Source organism: Rhodamnia argentea, chromosome 11 (genome assembly GCF_020921035.1).
Source record: "Rhodamnia argentea isolate NSW1041297 chromosome 11, ASM2092103v1, whole genome shotgun sequence".
NCBI lineage: Eukaryota > Viridiplantae > Streptophyta > Magnoliopsida > Myrtales > Myrtaceae > Rhodamnia > Rhodamnia argentea.
Window position 1 is genome coordinate 5,919,015 of NC_063160.1, and position 21,005 is coordinate 5,940,019.

Sequence of the window (21,005 nt, forward strand, 5' to 3'; positions counted from 1 at the left end):
AGACCACCGGGGATGGTTTATTGTGTTTTGTGGCTTGTACATGGTAACTATCGAATAATCTAGTATCTTGAGACTCTGAGTAGTGGTAATTATAGGTGGATCATCGCAATTGTCATTGAAATGACAGGAAATCAGAATGAAATTGTGTTGACGTGGTTTGGCCGTGAGAATTTGAGGGCCGCTCATGGAGTCTCATGGTACGAATGTCAACTATGAACAGTATATGAATTGCCATAGTCTGTTCACATGTACTTTGTTGTGGTTGCCATTACATACCCCGATATTTATTGCTCGTTGATTTCTGCACGATTGATCGGTGAATAGATAATTTAGTCATTCGGTTAAACGTACTCACTTACTGAGTTTTTATACTCATCCTTGTTGTTGAAACCATTTTTCAAATTGTTAAGTCATCGGATTCCTCTATTCCGATTGTTCATCATTTCTATGGTGAACCTATCCGCATGACTTGATCTTTTGAGGAGTACGCCGAGGTTCATCCTGGAAACCATATGCTATATCGAATTGTACGTACTATTGTGTATGTTGACATAGGCCGGCAGTTGGTTGGGTGGCATATCGCTTTACTGCTGTCTACATGAGAGGATTAGGCCATTGGATAGGGCCGCTTTCCTCATCCATGTTTGGTCCAGGTAGTGGTACCAGTAGAGCGGGTAGTAGCGGAGGCCCGTAGTAGAGGACATGGTGTGATGGAGGTGTAGATGTACGGGTAACTTTTTGGATTGGCGTACCATAGTAGCTGCTTTTTGGTGTTGGCCGTGTGGTGATGCTGTGGCATCGATGGAGTACGCCAAGGGTGGATGATGTGATGGGGAGCAATTAGTTATTTTTTGATGTCTCCCAGTTGTTGTTTTTCTTTTGAGAAATGGTTAATGTACTTAACTACTTATACTTATATGTGTGTGTGTGTGTGTGTGTGTGTGTGTGTGTGTGTGGGTAGAAGGACACATAGAATGTCAATATTTAAGTATGACGCTCACTTCGATGTCAATATTTTCTCGGATCATTTAAGAGCCAATTTTTTTTTAAAAAAAATGATTATTTGAGTGTTAACTCCGATGAACGCCGCTGAAAATCTTACATGGCGTCTACATGACTCATCGGAGAATCCTAGTTAGCAAAATAAAAGGAAAAAATTAAAAAAAAATCACATAATATTAAATAACCCAAAAAATAAGCTAAATAACCAAAAAAATAAGCTAAAAATAAAATAAAAAATAAAAAATTGAAATTAGAGGTTGCAGCGGTGAGGACTTGCATAGCCCTCGTTGTCACCAACGAGGGTGAGGGATGGGATGATGGGGGTTGCTAATCCCCCGCCGGTGGTCTGCGACCCCCGTCGATGGCTAGCAAGGGCTCAACCTCGCAGATCCGGGCGAGGTCGAGCCCCATGGGGGATGGGCCAGCGGGGTTGGCCAAGCCCCGGCCAATGGCCGGCGACCCCTAACGGTGGTTGTTGAGGGCTCGACCTAGCAAATTTGGGCGAGGTTGAGCCTCGTCGGGGTTGGGTGACACCGGCCTCGCCAAGCAATAGCCAGGCTAGGGCGACCATAGCCGACCACGAAACCCTTGCCGGATCTAGGCGGCCTTGATGTGTGACGGCCCGAATTTTTTCACCAATTGGATCATTAGACAGAATAGCTAAAATGGACTTGAACTAATGGGACTGTAGGGATGTCAAGGATAGTCTTTGGACGGACGAACGATCGAAGTTTTGGTGTGAATCTCATATGATCACTCGGCGTGAAGTGTGGACACGTAAAACCCCAACCGACCTACCATTTTTCCTCTCATCGCCTCATTCTCTTTCTCTATATATGAGCCCTCCTATAAGACCCACTTGCATAGCCCTCGCCGTCACCAACGAGGGTGAGGAATGGGACGATGGGGGTTGCTAATCCCTTGCCGGTGGTCTATGACCCCCGTTGGTGGCTAACGAGGGCTCGACCTCGCAGATCTAGGCGAGGTCGAGCCCCATGGGGATGGGCCGGCGGGGTTGGCCAAGCCCCACCCAATGGCCGGCGACCCTTGACGGTGGTTGTTGAGGGCTCGACCTAGCAGATCCGGGCGAGGTTGAGCCTCGTCGGGGTTGGGTAACACCAAACTCGCCAAACAACAGCCAGGCTAGGGCAACCATAGCCGACCACAAAACCCTTGCCGGATCTATGCGGCCTTCACGTGTGATAGCCTGAATTTTTTCACCAATTGGATCATTAGACAGAATAGCTAAAATGGACTTGAACTAATGGGACTATGGGGATGTCAAGGATAGTCTTTGGACGGATGAGCGATCGAAGTTTTGGTGTGAATCTCGTATGATCGCTTGGCGTGAAGTGTGGACATGTAAAACCCCAACCGACCTACCATTTTTCCTCTCATCGCCTCACTCTCTTTCTCTCTATATGAGCCCTCCTATAAGACCCACTTTCTCTCTCTTCTTTCTCATTCTGATAACCCCCCCCCAGGTGAGAACCGCTTCCCCCACCTCATTCTCTCCGCTAACCCGTGACACACCTCGACGCCGTACCTTCCCCTCCCTCATTCGAGCTCATCTCGATAGCAATGGCAACACCCACCGCTTCCTAACCTCGACCTCGCTCTCATCTAGCCATCACCACCTCGCTTAAGGCTCACCATCCCCTTTTGGTGCCGCGCAGCGCAAGGAAGGAGGAGAGGGATCCAAGCTCGTTTTCAAGTAGATCTACTTTGGTTTTCTTCTTCTCTGATCCTAAGTCAAGTATACTTCAACCCGACTACTAGATGACTCGTTGATGGCTTGATTGGGCGCGATTCGCTAACTTTGGATGTTGAGTATGTAGCTTGATTTAATGTGTTTGGTTCCTGGACAACTAGAGCCCGCGGTCTAATCATCACGAATGCCACTGGAGGGACGGGAATTGAAGTTGAACTATTGTGGGTATTTGGTAGTGCATCTAGGGGGTGATTTAAGGTGTTTATAGATCGTGGATATCGTGTTTTGATGAGCGGGAAGGATTGAGTCGAAGATGGCATTGCTCATGAGCATCGAAGAGCTCTATTTAGAAGTTTATATTTTAATTGTCGTTCAAATTCACTAATTGAGACTACATGAAGTGCGGCCACAAGATGAAAGGTTTAATGGAAATCGTGCCCCCCCTTCACGCTCTTACTTGTCTCTTGTGAACCTCCCACTTTTTGTTTCGTGTTGCTTTTGTTTGGTATTTTTGTTGAGTTGAAGTCTGCTAAGATTTATTGGATTGAATGAATTGGAAAGCCTAGTTGTTGTTACCACCTACCCGGGTGGCGCCGCTGGTTCGCGCACTCTTCCTCTCGCAAAAGGTCGAGTGTTCGAATCCCAAGAGCGTTGCGGGGTGACTTAACCGGTGGCACGTGTGTGATGGCTAGCACATGTTGCCCCCGGGGTTTACCCCCCGGCTGCCGGCCGTGCGGGGGTTCCCCGGGTCACCAAAAAAAAAAAAAAAAGCCTAGTTGTTGTCTAGATATTTACTTACGAAGCCTTCAGCTCACCCCCGTTGTTATAAACCCTTTTCAAATCGACAAAAAGCACGAAGCTGATGTGATACCATAGAAGGTGGGAAGGACATTGGAGCTCGCATGTGGTATCTGCTAGTTGGGAGCGGTTATCGTACTTTCAAAATTTCTTATAATCTTTGAACTTTTATAAAGACCCTTCTAAAAAAGGGGTGTGTGTGTGTAAACTTACTTTTCCTTCCCAAGTCTTTTGCTTGTGGGTCATGTGTTTCATCAGGTTTACGAACCCTATGAAAAGCCTTACCCCTTTTTGGCATCATGCCCGCCTTGTTCTTTTACATGCACTTGTGTTTTTGTCCAGCCTTTCGCATGCGCCCTATTCTTTGTACTAAAAGATTAAAATAGAACCCGATTAGTAAGGTGACATCCAGAGCGAATGGGATTAAGGATGGTTCCTTACATTATGTGGTATCGTAGCTTGGGATTAAGAACGGTTCCTTACATCACGACCCCGCCGGCCATGGGTGAAGTGGCCCTCACCCAGCACTGGTGAGGGCCATCGAAGCCTTCAACCGCGACCGAGGGTGCGACGGTCCTCGCCAAGTTTGGGTAAGGACCACCTCACCCATGGCCGGCGTGGCCACAAAGGCCCTAGCCCAAATTTGGTGAGGGCCTTCGTCCCCTCACCCGTAGCTGGGAAGCCGGCGATTGCCCTTGCCCGGGGCCGTTGTGGCCTCACCGGACGAGGGCGAGACGGTCCTCGACCCTAGGTGAGGGCTTTGTGGCCATCGAGTGTTGCCGGTGACCCTCGTCGGCCAAGAGAAAAGAAAATAAAAAGCAAAAGAATAGTAATAAAATCAAAATAAATAAAAATAAGAAAATTCACATGTGATTGAAAAAAAAATAAATTAATAAAAAAAATATCATGTATTACGATTTGACGGAAATGGCACTTAAGTGATCAATTTTGGTCTATGTTTGGTAGCGCGGACCGAAACTCCGAGTAACATAACATGTCTCATCTACCATTCGGGATCGTGTCGTGACCAAACACATAGACCGGGTAAATAATCCCACCTTGGGCTGGGTACAAGTTCGGATGGGGTTTTCCTATTCAAGATGAAGTTACCAATCTGAAAACCTTTAAAGCAAAAAACCGAAAATCGTTTGCATTCTACCTAGAGAATGCGAAGCGACGACATCTCGCTATTTCTGGCAACTGTCGCGTGTTGCTTGGTGCTTGTAGATCTCAACTGACCAACTCACGGTGGTTATGGACTGTAAGCAGCCATCGTCTGGTGGTTACGGCCCCTAAGACTTGATTATCTCCGTACCTATCTCTCTTTGTTCGCTTGGTCGCCCCGAGACAAATGAGAGGCCACCTCAGAATGGTCAACAAAGACCACCGCACGCGATTCTCAGGCGAACCACTTGTGATGTTAGGCCATCTTCCTTGGTTCAGTCGATGAAAGACTTAAATTACTGGATTAGGTGGACATTGACTTAATTGGGCCGAAAAGGCTTTGTACCTGGTTTACATTTGTCTCGAGTGAACTTAAGCAAGCCTTTTTAAGTGTTAAAAAAAATACCCCAAAATTTAAACTTATAAATGAAGAAATTGTGAGCAGCTCATGCAAATTTGGTAAAGGGGGGGTGAACACACAAAGTCCTACCCAAACTCTTAAGATTATAGGTCGAAAGAGACCGCACTATATAAAGAGCATAAGAACGACATTATCAAGCAATGTGGGATATTTTAGCACGAAGACCATCAAATTCTATGATAGGGTTTACTTATCGTATGCACATCAAACACTCATGCAGATAATATATGATATCCGATGCTATATCTTGTTCTTTACTATATAATAAATGAGACATATGAAGTCAAATCTTAGCTTTATTATTATTATTATTATTATTATTATTATTATTATTTTGATGATCCAGGGAACCCCCACACGGCCAGCAGCCGGGGGGTAAACCCTAGGGGCAACACCCGCTAGCCACCACACACGTGCCACCGTGTAAGTCACCCCGCGACGCCCCTGAGATTCGAACACTCGACCTTTTGCGAGAGGAAGAGTGCGCGAACCAGCGGCGCCACCCGTGTGGGTGGTAATCGAAAGAATCTAAAATATCAAAAGAATCTTAGCTTTATTATATTCTATCCTATCTAATCGAAAGAATCTAAAATATCAAAAGTAGCCTCATGCCTTTTCCATTGATTATACCCTAGGATGTATTAATTCGACAGATACCGTGTACATCGCACCCCAATATCCAAGCGATAAGGTACAATAGACGAGATGCAATAAAATAGACGATATGCCACAGGAGCTCTACCCAATAGAAACGGAAAAATTACAAAAAAAATTATAAATATATTGTAATTGTGTTAATTCATTTCTAAAATTTTTTTGGCTAATTCAATCCTAAACCTTCCATATTTGTGTTTATTCAATCCTAAACCTCTTTTCATTTGTGTCAATTCAGTTAATCCGATCAGTTTTGATTGGAAATCGCCGACATGGTAATTTTTACTAATTTTTTTTATTTTTTCTTCCATATCTTCTTCTTTCTCCAGCCAAGTTCAGCGACTTGCCGGAGGCGAGGGCCGATGACTCGCCGGCCTCAATCAAATCTCACCCACCCCTAGCAAGGCTTGACCTTGGCCACCGATGGTGAGGATGAATGTACCCTTGCCTTTGGCCGGTCGCGCGACCTCGGCAATTGGCTGGAGGAAGGGGAAGGTAGGGAAGAAAAAAATAATAAAAATCAAAAAAATTATTAAATAAAATGTGACATGAGCCGCGGCAGCGTCACATCAACAATTTTCGACCAAAATTAGATAAAAAGATTGAATTGACACAAATGCGTAAGGCTTGTGACTAATTGGCAAAATAAAGGGGGGGGGAGGGGGTTTAGAACTGTTTAGGATTTTTTTTCGTAATTCTCCCCAATAAAAACTTGTGCATGGGATGAGAGGACCGTCACGTTTGCTTTATCAGCATATGAGGCAAGTTATATGTTGGTTTGGTACCTTCTTCACTCGAATCCACGGACAAGGTGTTCATGACTATTTCTTTACTAGAGTTCATCATTATCACGAAACTGCGGTGCAGCGTAGGAATTGTACCAAACTTCGGTATAAATCTATGGGTTAGCTTCCAAATGAGTTGGAGACAATTCCACTAAGACAAATGTGCGTATAACTTGTCGACTCCCATGGCCAAAAAAATATAGCTTGGATGTTACGCATGCAGGTCTGGCGGGCGGCGTAAGATATTGTTAGAAAATCAGCTCGGCAATTAATGAACGGATTTCATTAACGAGTCTTCTTAAGATATTTTGTCAAGCACCTAATGAAAAGTTCAAAACATCTGATGTACGGTCACTCGTGTCATGTTTGTCAAAACATTTTTTTAAGCACACTTAACAATCAATCAAGAAAAGCCATTAATAAAATCCTTAATAAATCATTTTCAAAAGTTTAGCAAATTCCCAGTCACGGTAAACAAGTTTTCGGATATATAGAAAGAGAATTTGAAAAGAATGATTTGATTCCTTGGAATAGCCCGTGATTACACCCCGCATTGCTAGTTTTGGTCGCAAACGCTATGAGCTAGTAAGATCGGGACGATTGCTCAGCTCGATCTCCGATGAGGCTACGGTGCCGAGTTCAAATCAATATCAAAGTTAGAGATTCATTATTAGAATCAATTTCTTCATCAACACCCTCTCCTTCAGCAATCTTATGATATAGAAATTTTGAAAAGTTCAGTGGCGATTTTTGGATGTTAGGCATATTTGAGATTAAATTTAAAATTAGTAGGTTCTTTTAGGTAAGATAATTTGGAATAAAATTATGATTGAACGTAAATTTAAGAGGTATTTTAGTACGCGCATGGCGACACTTCTGCTTCGTAAATCAACTTCTAGCTAAAAGTAAATTTTTCTGCGTCTGCTTCTGAGCGGAAATTATTATTATTTTTTATTTCTGCTTCAGATGTCAATTACTGATAAGAAAAAAAAATTTAATAACAGGAAAAAAAAATTCTATTTCTGCAATATAAATTTATTTGGTAATGATGAAAATTTCTAGTTTTGGAATATGATTAACAAAAAACTTCTACGAAAAATTATTAATCCTAAAACCTAAAATGCATATTATTCGAAAAAAGTGAAACGCAAATAATGAAAATTTATTATTTAATTATTTATGCGAATGAAAATTTAATTTTATGAGAAAAATTATATTAAGAGACAAAATGATCGAGGTTATGTATCTCCACTAAATGCACCCATACTTTCGGTGCTTTCCCCGTTCGTGTTGACGCCTCGAAGGGAATCGACCCAAAAAAAAAAAGAATAAAGACTGGGCGACTCCCCCGACAAGGAGCGGTGGCGCAAAATGACCAAAATGGGCTTTCGCGAGTTGTCCCTTTCTTGCCCCCTCATTCGCCAATTGCCAGCGGGTCCCGCCACTCCCTCCCTCATTCCATCCTCTCACTTTGCTTTCGGCTTTCACCAAACATCCCCGCCTCCTCTTTAGGTCTTTCCTCCGACCAGAAAAAAAAAAAAAAAAAATTCTCTCATATGTTATCGACCAAAAAAACAAAAATGTCTTCCATATGTTGTGGCTGTGCTCTCCACTCTCTCAAAAGCTAGAGATGGCAACGAGTTTGGTCAATCCATGACCCGACCCAGCCCTAGGAGTCTCTTAAAAGGGTGCCGAGCTTAGGGCATCGAGTGATGCTTCCGAGATCAAGATCGAGCTCGAACTCGAGTTGAATGGCTAGAAATTAGAAGTGTTTGCAGTTTGCAACAGTTTTGGGTCCTCGAACTTCTCGGCCCGATCGTGTCCTATATAGTCTTAGAGGGGCATCGAGCTTTGGACATGGGGTGAAGCTTCCGAAATCGAGATCAAACTCGAAAATGGTTAGAAATTAGATGTTGTTGGAGTTTAGTCTGCCGAATGGGGTTTGTCGTACTTCATAAGCATTTCGGTTGGGCAGAGTAATCCTTTGTCAAAACAATCTCATATAAAGTTTATGTGATTAGGCAAGTATGGATTTCCAAGAAAAAAAACATGTCTCCTCCACATGTATCTTTTAAATGAAAGCTTCGGATCCTATAAATAAAATGATAATTAGATCAAGTTTGGAATAGTACGCGAACTTTTGAATACAATAATTAAAAAAGGAAACAATTAAAGCCCTTTATATAAAATGACCGATGCGATTTTGAATTCAAAAGCTACTACATGTTGACGAATTTGAAGAGCGATCAACAAGACACGATAAAAGGATTTTAACGAAATCCCATACACCAATCAAGTTCAGAACTTCGGTTCAACTACTCATATCACAGCCGAGATTGCATCTCGTCTGACTTTCAATCCGATATCCTCATCGACGCAATTTCCGATCGAGACGGACATGAATCGGGTTGGATTGGGGGAAAGAATCTTTCCGGTTGCATGGTATCTTTGTTTTTGCAAAGGAATCCAAATCTCAGTTGAAAGGAATCAGCCATGGCTTTTTCCACGGAAGAGAATGAAACTTGAAACAAACTCCCTCAAAAAAGGACAAAAGATCGAACTATCAGAATCATGCCAACGACAACAACACTGAAGAAAAAAGAAGAAGAAGAAGAAGAGGAGGAGGCCCCCCAGCCAAGCCTTTCAGCACGCCCCATAGCTCCATAAATACAACAGAAAACGCAAGATTCCTCCCTCCTCTCCCTCTCTCTCTCTCTCTCTCTCTCTCTCTAAAAAGCTCCTGCAGATGCAAACTGCAACTTTTGTCTACCCCCCAGTTCATCACCTGTTTCTTAAAACCTGCTAATCCTGTGCCACAAACTCACTGCATCATGTAACACTTCCCTCCTCTCTCTCTCTCTCTCTCTCTCTCTCCCAGAAAAAAAAAAAGAAAAATTTGACAAAAATCCCGACAAGAATTGATCAATCGAGAGACAACACAAACACTCGATTTATACTTCCGCCTGTCTTCCCTCACTCTCCACCCACAAATAACCCCAAAAACGAAAAAGAAAGAAACAATAAGAAATAAAGATCCGACCCACCCCAGATGGTCACCCACCGCCCCGCGGCCCTCGTCCTCGTCCTCGTCCTCGCCCTGTCCGCGCGCCTCCCGCGGTCCGCCTCCGATCCGGGCGACGAGCTCTGCCTCACCCGCCTCTCTGAGTCGCTGCAGGACCCCGGGCGGCGGCTCTTGAACTGGACCAAGTCCACCTTCGCCGCCCCGTGCAACGGCTTCACCTCCTACCTCGGCGGCGCCATCTGCAACAACGGCCGCATCTACAAGCTCTCCCTCTCCAACCTCGACCTCCGGGGGGCCCTCCCGGCGAACCTCGCGAACTGCACCTCCCTCCAGGCCCTCGACCTCTCCGCCAACGCCCTCACCGGCCCGATCCCGCCGGACCTCCAGGGCCTGGTCAACCTCGCCGTCCTCAACCTCTCCTCCAACCGCCTCTCCGGCCAGATCCCCCCGCAGCTCGCCCTCTGCGCCTACCTCAACGTGATCGACCTCCACAACAACCTGCTCTCCGGCCCCATCCCCCAGCAGCTCGGCCTCCTCGTCCGCCTCTCCTCCTTCGACGTCTCCAACAACCGGCTCGAGGGCCAGATCCCCGGCTCCCTCTCGAACCGGACCGGTAACCTCCCCCGGTTCAACGCGAGCTCGTTCGAGGGCAACAAGGGGCTTTTCGGGTATCCTCTGGCCCCGATGAAGAATAAAGGCCTGTCGGTGCTGGCCATTGTCGGGATCGGGCTCGGGAGTGGGCTGGCGAGCCTGGTGCTGAGCTTCACTGGGGTCTGTATCTGGCTGAGGGTCACGGAGAGGAAGATGATCATGGAGGAAGGCAAGATCAGTCAGTCGATGCCTGATTACTGATGAATTCCTCCATGAAATTGATGGGGTGTTCCTCTCCTCTCCTTTCCTTTCGGATGTGAAGATGGAGATTGGAGATTTGACGTTTGTTCAGATTCAGTTCAGGTACATTTTGGATTTTTCGGTGAGTCCGATGCGATACTCAGGAAAGGGAGGGGGAACAAAAGTTCGAGCTCTTGCATTTTTAAGTATTTTCAGCTTTTTCTTTTTATTATTTTCCACTCATATGCTTATTTTTTTCAGATTTTTCCTTTTCTCCCTTGAATTTTCTTTTTTTTTTTACCTTTTCTTTTTCTTGGTTTTCCTCTGTATTACTTTTTTTTTCCTTTTTGTTCTCTGAGGAATCAATTGTGTATAATAAAGCTGTCTGAAACTTGGGAAAGAAAAAAGGAAAAAAAAATTGGAATGCTGTTCATTTTAACGGACAAAATTACCTAAAATTTACGGTTCAAGGTTACATGCGCCGTTGGATTTGGAAAAGAGTAGTGAAACCGTGTAAAAGCCGTCCAACGCCTTTTGGTCAAACGGGGAAATTGTCTGAATAGAATAAATGAGGCGGTAAAAAGCCGTAACGTCTGCCTAGAAAAAGCACGTGACACAGAGGCTAGATGTGGCCAAATCCTTGTTTGCTTTTCGGTGCTTGTTAGGAAAGAAAAGTTGGTCTCGTTAAATGATGGGGTGTGCCTCTCTTTTCTTTTCTTTTCTTTTTGGCATTGTCTGTCACTTGATGTCGAATCATTCACGCATGCTAAGGAGTTCGAACGATTCGAATTCGACGCCAACTTTATGAGGATAAGTTTTAGGCAAAATCGCACGCCCAAAGTAGGCACCACCATTCACGGCTGGAGGGTTTGGTATGGTACACAGCGAGGGGCGAGTCTACTGTTCAGACCGGGCGTGTAACGGTCGTCCATATGTTGGTCTCGCGAACATAGGGCTCACGCGCATTCCGCAAATTGGATGACTCCTCATGAATTTGATTCGAACCCAAACCATTGCGCAGCGCGGCCACAAGCGGGCCCGCCTAGCCTAGATCTAAGCAAGGCCTACCTTGCCGATCGCAAACGAAGGGGGCTGTGGCGAGGCCCCCTTCCCTCGCTGTCGCGATGGCCTTTTCCAATGACCGGCGAGCTCAAGCGACTCTAAATTGAATTGGTACAAAAGAAAAAGATTTAGGATTCATTTGAAAAAAAAATTATGACTCAATTGGCATAATTATAATAAGTTAATGATTTTTTTAAATAATTTTCCTCATTAAAAAACAACCTAGCAAGGGCGTTGACTATGCTAGCTGAAGAAGAATCCGGAAGAGCACATGAGGAATTGCTGCCATTTGAAGCGATCGGAAAAGAGAAATCCCGAACAGAGACCTCGCTTGCTCCTCGTTCTTCGTCTTCTCGCTCGATTCTCCTCACCGGATCACGTGCCCGAATCAATTAATCACCCCAAAACACTTAACAACTGGCAAAAATCAAGCTGTTGCGTTGTATAAGAAAGGCAAGACAGTAGTTCGAGTTCTACGAGGAAACAAAATGAAACACTGGGTTTTACCATCGACGATGAAACAAAGTACTAGAATTTAGGTTGTATTTGTTTCGCGAAAAACAACGTTTAAGAGAATATTTTTCAGATTTTTCAACATTTGGTTCACAAAATATAGACTAGTAAAAAAATCATTTTACACCAATAAAAAAAAAACACATTCAAAAGCGGAAAAAATGATTTCCTCTTCTTTAAATCGTTTCCCTCATCTTTCCTCCCTGTTTCGATTCAACTTTCTATTCTTTTAAATTATTTAAAGAAATTCGATTTTCTTATGAAATTTTTATTTTTATATAATTTTTTTAATTTTTCCCTTTTCTTTCTTCTATCGCCGATCGCCGGCCATGATGACGGCGATGGGCCATTGGCGAGGCTCGGGCAAGTGGCTGTGGCTAGTCATTGAGCGTCGTTGTGGCCAGCAAGCGGTAGAAGAAAACAAAAAGCAAAGAAAAACAAAAAATAATTAAAACTTAAAAATTTGAATATTTTGATAATTTTTTCCAGGAAAATCAATTCCTTACCAAATGCCGAAAAATATTTTTCAGTTCATTTTCGTGTCTCAACCAAACACATTTTTCACGAAACAAACAGAGTCTCAAAAAATACTTTTAAAAAATATAATATTTTTCACGGAACAAACGAAGTCTTAAAAGAATAAAGTCAGCTATTTTCAAAGGCCACCTCATCCTCTAAAAAAGCCGCGCAAACATTAATTTGTCGTCAAAAAACCACATAAGGCCATTCGCCGGATATTGTCGCCGGAAATACTTAAGTGATCATTTATTTTTTCTAATTTGACAATGAAGTGATCCGGCGAAATGTCTTTGCACTAAAATAAGGGCCTAATGGCATTTCTTGTGTCATTTTTTTTTAAAATCATATTCTTGTTATTATTCTCCAAACTGAATTAGAAAAAGCATGAGAGATTCCACATCCGAGCATAACTAATCTCTTGAGGATGTGGGTACGACGTCAGTAATCTCATGTACGGGCAGCCAGATGCGGTCTTGGATTGCTCGCAGCAGCTAAGTGAGCTGGACACATATTATAGTGGCCGACACGTGGGTGGTGTTGGATCCATAATTACGGTCTGATGATTAATCTACTTGGATTATAAAACCTAGGCTCGAGCCAATATAATGTAATCGTCTAGACGGAGATGGCCCCAACTGTCCTAGCGTGCTATTCAGCTCGTGAATCGTTCGAAGACGTTAGTTACTTTGGCGGTGAATTTATTAGCGTTCCACAGCTTGCAGAATTCGTGCGGAGCTGCGACAACTGCCCCCCCGCACATCGTACATTTCGGGGGTGTTTTTATTTTTTATTTAGGCGATTCTTCTATGGATCCGGGTTCATCGATCCTAACAATTATGACCGTCGATCGTGTGAGGTCCGCATAAGGAAATCAATTTGCTTAATGGTCACGATGGATTCGGTTCATCATGACCATGGATCCGGTTCATCTGGACCATGTGAACCGGATCCAGACCTATGCCTTTTTGCCCTTTTTTCGAAGCTTCACATGGGAATGCGCGCCCGGGTCAAGAGAGAAGTGTAAGCCTGTCGAAATGGTTTGTCGATGGACGATTGGTTTTTCGATTTGGCCAGTGACGGTAGGCACTTGCGGGAACTGAAGTCTTTTGGGAAGAGGGAGAACCGGGGGCATCTATGTCTTTCTCTTGCAAATCGTATAAAACGCACCGTATTTGAAGTTTTTTTTTTTATAGGTGTTATCCTCTAGGGGTGTGCAAACTGGATCGGATCGGCCGGGTTGGTCCGGTCCTTGAGGTGGATGGTCCGGTCCCCAGTCCCAATAAATGGAACCGGTGATTAGGCGGTCCGGTCCTCGGGTTTCTTGTATTGGGACCGGACCGGCTCGGCCCGGACCGGATCGCCAATAATATATAATTATTTATATATAAATATATACAATTGCAAAAAAAAAATTGAAAACAAAACAGAATAATAAAAGTCTATCGCCTATTTTTTTCGCAACCTTGCACGGTCGCACTCTCCTCCTCAAGAGACTCTTTTTAGTCTTATTTTTCATCTTTTTTTTGTCATCTTTTCCCTCTACAGGCTTTTTTGAGTGCGGTTGGTGATGTTTTTATCATGTAATTGGTGAATTTGGTATTGAATTCGAACATTTTGGTCAAGTTCGTCGATCATAAAAGTCATAGCGAGTCGCTATGTTTTTACCATGGCATAGTTTATTAAGTTGACTAGATTTTCAATAGTTAGCGGTCCTATTGGGCCGGGACCGCCTGTCCCGGTCCGGTCCTTGGTCCCGAAAATATGGGGACCGGGACTACGGTCCGGTCCCCGGTTCCATGCCGAGACCGGATCGGCTCGGACCATGCACACCCCTATTATCCTCTGCTCAATTTTCAAGGACTGTGGTGTCCGAAGGCTTTTCTTCCGGGCCATAGGCTGATAGATTTCTCAATTTTTGTTACTTTTCATATTTTTGGAAATTAGGAAAAATTACACTTTGGAAGAAGTTATATTTCAACAGGCAACCTCAATTTTCAATGCCTGAAAAGAGGTTTTTTTTTTTTTTCTTTTTCTATTGGAATCCATACTAGCAAAATTGCTCATGTGTTGTGTGAGGGGGCAAAAAATTGATATTTAGAGCGTTTTTACAAAATTGGCTCAGTGGAGACATTTAAATTCTCAATTCGTTGAAAAAAAAAATTCTTGACACAATATGAAGAATTTGTACACAAATATACGGGGGGATAATTTTTCAAAAAGTCTTTTAATTTGGCCAATTTAGACCTATAAACTTGTTGACGATTTTCTATTGTAATCATTCCGATCAATTTTGAAGTGAAATTGTTGATGTTGATGGCGGCCTTCCTACATGGCACGGTTGTATTTGGCGTGGATGATTTTACAATTTAAAAAAATTGTGATTTTTTTTCCTTTTCTTATGTTTCCTTTTTCTTTTTTACGCTCGGGACACGGTTGAGGGTTAGGACAACCCCATCCGATCTAGGTGAGGTGAGGGTTAGCAAACAATGGGGGGAAATAGGGAAAAATGAAAAATAAAAATAAAAATAAAAATAAAAATTTTATATAATGTAAAAAAATTGCAAAAATAGTTAACATTAATGCCGATCGCGCCACACGCCCAATCATTGCGAGGCCCGGCCTTGTCAAAGTAGGATGATCGGCATGGATTGAACTGCCAAACATTTCCTCATTTTACACATAATTTCTTTGACTGGTGGGGGTTCGTTAAATAATTTCTATTTAAAGCAAGGGGAATAGTCAGTAATTTCTGGCCAAAATTAGCCTGAAAAATTACATTGAAAAATAGTCAAAAGATTTAGGAGTAGATTGGCTAAACTACAAAATTTAGGGTTGAATTCGCCGCTGTATAATAGCTTTAGAACTATGGAAAGAGAAAAATATTTTAAAATTTCACTCTTTTTGGGTAAATTCATAAATAGAAAAGATTTTACATTTTAAGATCGAAATACATGAGAGATAAAATAAAGTGATTGATTTATGCATTTGTCAATTGATAGAATACTTAAACCACTAGAGGATTGTCTCGGCGGCCACTCTTCCCATTTAGAAAGAGGGAGATAGGGGCTCTAATCGAATCCCCACTTTTGGGGAGAGTGAGATGGGGACGCGTGAGGAGGGAGCAGAATTTCGAAACTTGCACACGGCACATAGCCAACACAGTGTGGCTTTTATAGTAATATATGATAGGATAGAATCGTACAAAAAGAAAAAAATTGACAGAAAACTTATAACATTACTAATAAAAAAATAATTTTGGTGAAGAATAAAGGAACTTTGTGATTCTTTAAAAATTGGAGATCCTCTTTACTTCATATGTATAAATGGTTAATCAGCAACATGGACGGGGTTTATGGATACGCAAAAACAAATTGACACTTAGGCTCCTTTAATTTCGGAAAAAAATAAATAGATAGAAAATTGATCGTTTATGTTGTTTAAAAAAGTGAATGAACAAAAAATATTTTTATTATTCACGAAAATATTTAGTCTCCGTTTCTTTCGCGAAAAATGTGACCTTTCTAAAATATGTTTTTCATAAAATCATTTTCCAGGAAAATGACTATACTTTTTGGTGTTTGACTAAAACTTGAAAATGAAAAAGGAAAATATATTCCCTCTAAATAAACATCTTTTCACACATTCGTCCAAAGACAAGAAGAGAAACATTCACATTCGAACCCCCACAAGGCACAAACTCCGTCTACACTATTTCCCCATATTACAAATCCACCCTCCATTTTGTTCTCATTTCCTTCTTCAACACCATGTAATTACATCAAAGCACGTATTGATCGGGAAAATTATCAAAAAAGTCCTAAAATTATTATACTTTTGCCAATTTAGTCCTAAACCTTTTATATTTGTGCCAATTCAGTACTAAACCTTTTACATTAATATCAATTCAGTCCGTTTGGCCAACTTTGACTGGTTGGTCTCGACGAGATATTTAATATATTTTTTTAATTCTTTATTTATTTTTTCCTTTTCCTTTTCTTTTTTTTTTTTTTTTTACGGTTCATCTTCTTCCTACTTCTTTCTCGAGAGGGGTCACGTCTGGATCTTCTCTTGTCCACGTTATTAGTCCTTCTTGTGCAAGCCAACAGCCACTTGCATCCTGCCCCCAAACTTTGACAAATTTCATTGCGAAAGCACCCCTTTTTTTTTTAACATCGGAGAAACCCAATCCTCCGATGACCTAGGAAAATCCCAGATTGAGCCGGGTCATGAGGAGCTTCGTGGGTTCTTCGTCCCAAGCTAGGTTTCAGTTCAGTTCGAGGTGTCTCCGGTAACTAAATCAAAAGGCAAGGGCATCGTAAGATCTGAGTCTTGAAGCTCTATCGTGAAATTTAAGAACTTCGTGCACAGGACAAGCAGATAAAGGCGCAAATTTGAAGAAATGAAGAGGACTATGATATACCATAGCTATTAATAGCTCCGATCGCCCAGCGGTGGCGGCGCTAGGGCCAGCGAGGAACCCTCTGGATAAAGAAGGAGGAAGAAGATGAAAAGTGAAAAAAAAGGAAAAAAAGAAAAATAAATAAAGAATTTTAAAAATAATATTAAAAATTACCTCGTTAGCGTTGGTCAAGCTCTATGTCGGTGCCGGCCAGTCAAAGTTGGTCGGATGGACTGAATTGACATAAAAAAAAGAGGTTTATAACTGAATTGGCACAAGTGTAAAAGGTTTAGGAGTGAATTGGGAAAACTAAAATATTTACGATTGAATTGGTAAAGGTATAATAGGTTTAGGAATTTTTTAACAAATTTTCCCATATTGAGCGTACGCTCCTCCTAGTTTCTTCGAATTCAGGGATGCCCGCTTGTCCTCTCAGTCTGCTTCTAGAAATCAGAAGGCGATCTGAAGAAATTGGCAAAAGTCTTCGAGTACGATCGCTTTGAAGCCCTAGGGTAGGGGAATGGAAGAGGATAGAGTCGAACACTCGGTGAACCCTCGCCGAGTGCTTGAAGGAGGAAGATACCGTTTAAACTTTTCCTCAAGCTCATCGAAAAGTGCATCTTTGCAAACGAGCGCAGCATGCACATACACAGCTCGAATGGTGAGAGGAAGATGAGGGCAAACATAAGCAAATGGATAAATTAATAACCCGTAGCGACCGATAAGTTTTGGATACGTGAGCTATTTATCTGTCTGTGAAGAATGCAATGGAAAAGTTTTTTAGGGAACTTATTTATCTTAATTTATTGCTGATTGAAGGGAAATAGCAAATTTTTATCTCCCACTTCTGATTAGCTTTATTGTGTTTCTTTGGCATAATAATTTTAGAGGCCAAAAAAAAAAAAGGACTCTAAAAAGTTATCAAGTAAACCATTTGATTTTTTAAAACAAAAATATTGATATTAATATTAATATATCCAGCTATCTCAAAATTAATATATCCAGTCAGCAAAAAATTATAACTGTGAATCTCTAACAAAAGAACAAGAAAAAGAAACTCATCGCTGATATTTTTATATACACATAATAATTTATCGTGTATATATAAAAATATATATTTAATATACAACGTGTCCTAACGTGTCGTAATTTTAATTTTTTAAGAAATAACGTATCGCTTGTCGATGTTGGTTCTACTTAGAATATTACTCCAAAAAATTATTCATACGTTTTACCCTTACTGAATAAAAGAATAAAAATAACAACATAAGGCGGGTCCCGCCGGTTCGGTTTGATTCCTCCCTAAAAATCGGGAATTGGAACTATTCCACCGGGAATGATCCAAAGGCGGGTTGGTTGAGTCTAATCCGGTCTAGTTCCTGACTTGAAATCGGACTATAACCAATGTACACCCCTAGATGGGTTGGGTTGAATGTGAGCCTACATAAATGGGTCGAAAAAAGAGTTAAATGTGTAAAAATGAATCCATTTATTCATTGCCTGATCCATATCCGACTACCCATGTATCACCTCTAGACAATAAATACACCAAATATGAAAGCATATTAAATGTCGGTTAGTAGTGTCTATTTTCTAAAAATGAGCTTTTTATGAATAAGCCGCCAAAACCGAAATATATTTGAGGTATGGCATAATCATAGTGTTTTCGCCAAAGTGTGACCCCACCCTCATGATTTCGGTCCCTGTGCATGCACGACAGATAGCACTGAGGACAGTCCGCGACAAAGTTTTCTTTTTTGCTTTTTTTAGAGCCACAAAGTTTTCTTGATTATTATTTTTTTTTTCGACCTACTAGTAAGCCCACCTTAGATCAGTAAAACTCGAGAGTTACTTAAGCATTTAAATTACCGTAACCGCTAGATAAGATGCTACTAAAAATCCCAGTGATTGATGTAAATATAGGATTGTTTGCACTTGGTGGTGCTACGAAAGATCAAACTAATTTGTCCATCTCAATTCTCACACATGTTCAGTTTTTAACTCTCATAGGGTAACAATTTCAATTTAACTATAATTACGTTTGCCTTGGTAACTATTTACGAGCCGTGTCATATACTTCTTCAATGGGGTCGAGAGAGGGAAAAGTAGAGGACAAAGGGAATGGTCAAAGATTTTTGGTAAAATTACCAAATAAGAGTTTGAAATGCCCTCATTTTCTCAAATGAGGGCCTAAAATGGAGCTTGTTTTAAATAAGAGCCCGCAGTTACCTAATTGTTTCAAAAAAGGGCCTGACGAAGGACATTTGATCATTTGCTTTATTTATTTATTTATTTTCCTTTTTTCCTTTCCCTTTTTCTTATTTATTTTTTTTAATTATTTTTTTCCTCTCTCGGTGGTTGGCCGACCACCGATCGGGGGCTTGCTTGAGTGTGACGAGGGCGGCCCTTGGCTCACCCAAGTGAGGGTTAAGCGAGGCTGGCGGGGATAGCCCTGGGCAATGCGAGAAGGTTTGCGAACGAAGACAAAATCTCAAAGCTTGGTGAACTTCAAGACCTGCAACACATTGCTACAAAGAAGATGGAAAAAGGAAGAAAACCATGAACAGTAAATTGAAAGAAAAAGGAAAGAACCCGGATCTAATGAGCGCCGGTCTCGCTTAGGGCTGGCAAGGGTAGCCCTCAGCAGATTAGGTGAGGGCGGCCCTCACCTTGCCTAGTCCTCATCGGCCGTCCTCACCTTGCTCGTGCCCTCATCTCGTTAAGCCCTCATCGGCCTCGCTCGGTTTGATGAACTTGAAGACCCGCAACACGCTTCATCAGAAGATGGAAAAAGTACGAAGATAGTGAACAATAAACTAAAAAAGTAGTAAAGAAATGCTTTTGGATAACACCTAGATCTGGCGTCGGCCTCACTTAGGCAAGGTGACCCTTAACCCACCCCAGGCCAGGCCGCCCTGCCCGGCGACGACAGCCCTCGTTGGTGGCCGGTCGTTGCCTAATACCGATCACCAATGAGAAGGAAGGGCCAAAAAAAAGGAAAAAAAAGAAAAAGAAAAAGAAAAAAAATAAATGGGAAAACATAAAAGAAAAAAGAATAAAGTTTAATGACGAAAATGCTCTTCATTGGGCCCTTCTTTGAAATAAAGAAGACACTTTAAGCTCTTATTTGAAACAAGTTCCATTTCAAGTCCTTATTGAAGTCCTGCTCAATTAAATTATTTTTCACCACAGATTTCACTCTCTCCCAATATCTAGATTGAATTGAGAATACACTTTCTCAATTTATGTAGTTGGTTTTAGATTTTCTTTTTTCTGATGCTGTTATGCCTTTTTTTTACCTCATAAAGTCTTCTATCCATCTTTATCCTTTCTCCCGGACCAACTAAAATACTCCCCTCAACACTTTCTCACATTCTTTACATTAGATAAAATTACATAAAACTCACATAAGCTTTGGGGGTAATAGACGGTTACCACTAAATTTACAAAAGTTATACATGACTCCCTTTAACTTTCTTTTTGTTACGGTCATTAATCTTCCATTATATTTTCGTGTAATGCACATGGCATTTAATGAATAAATGTGTATTTTCATCTCATTAAGAAAAAAAAAATCAAACTTTTATTCTTGAATTCTGCTGTAGCACCCTCCCGCCCAGAGAATCACGGGTCTCAAAATAAGAAGTGCTGCTACGTTAGGGATTTGGAATTGTTTCATTTTATTTTTTTGTTCGGTAAATGCAGGGTTTTTCAAAAATATGAGTGTTCGGTTACGTGTGACCTCCGTGCGCCATGTGTATGTTTCTTGACATATGATAAATAACGTACGAATATACGCATGAGTTATAGTTTGTGAGAGTATGCCTGTGCATTTGACTAGATGAAGTACTTATTGGTGAAGCATGTTTAGTTTCAAAACTGATGGAGTCGTGCAATCATTCGGCTTGTTTAGACACAAGTATCGTGCTTCCAGCCTTATATAATAAGGCTTTTGAAAGCTGAAAACATTTTAGAGTTATTTTTGCAAATCACGACTAGTATAACAACGGGGCCTGGAGAATCTATAAAGGTTCATAGAATTGTTTGAGCAGAATAATGACTTACAAAGTGAGAATTTATCGGGAAATGCAAATTTTTTTTATTGGATTTTGAAATTTGATCTA

The 21,005-nt window shown here is 41.6% G+C and overlaps 1 protein-coding gene across 1 annotated transcript; it reads left to right on the forward strand.

Annotated features, from left to right (window-relative positions):
• Positions 1-9,202: 9,202 nt before the first annotated feature.
• On the forward strand, positions 9,203-10,668 carry LOC115739441 (receptor-like protein 44). The gene has a single exon (XM_030672540.2). It carries the CDS (start codon positions 9,585-9,587, stop codon positions 10,407-10,409), a length of 825 nt encoding a protein of 274 aa, XP_030528400.1. The 5' UTR covers positions 9,203-9,584; the 3' UTR covers positions 10,410-10,668.
• The last annotated feature ends 10,337 nt before the right edge of the window (positions 10,669-21,005 follow it).

What these genes read in the sequence shown, in the direction of transcription:
- LOC115739441 (XM_030672540.2), top strand. Translation starts at nt 9,585, where the DNA reads ATGGTCACCCACCGCCCCGCGGCCCTCGTCCTCGTCCTCGTCCTCGCC.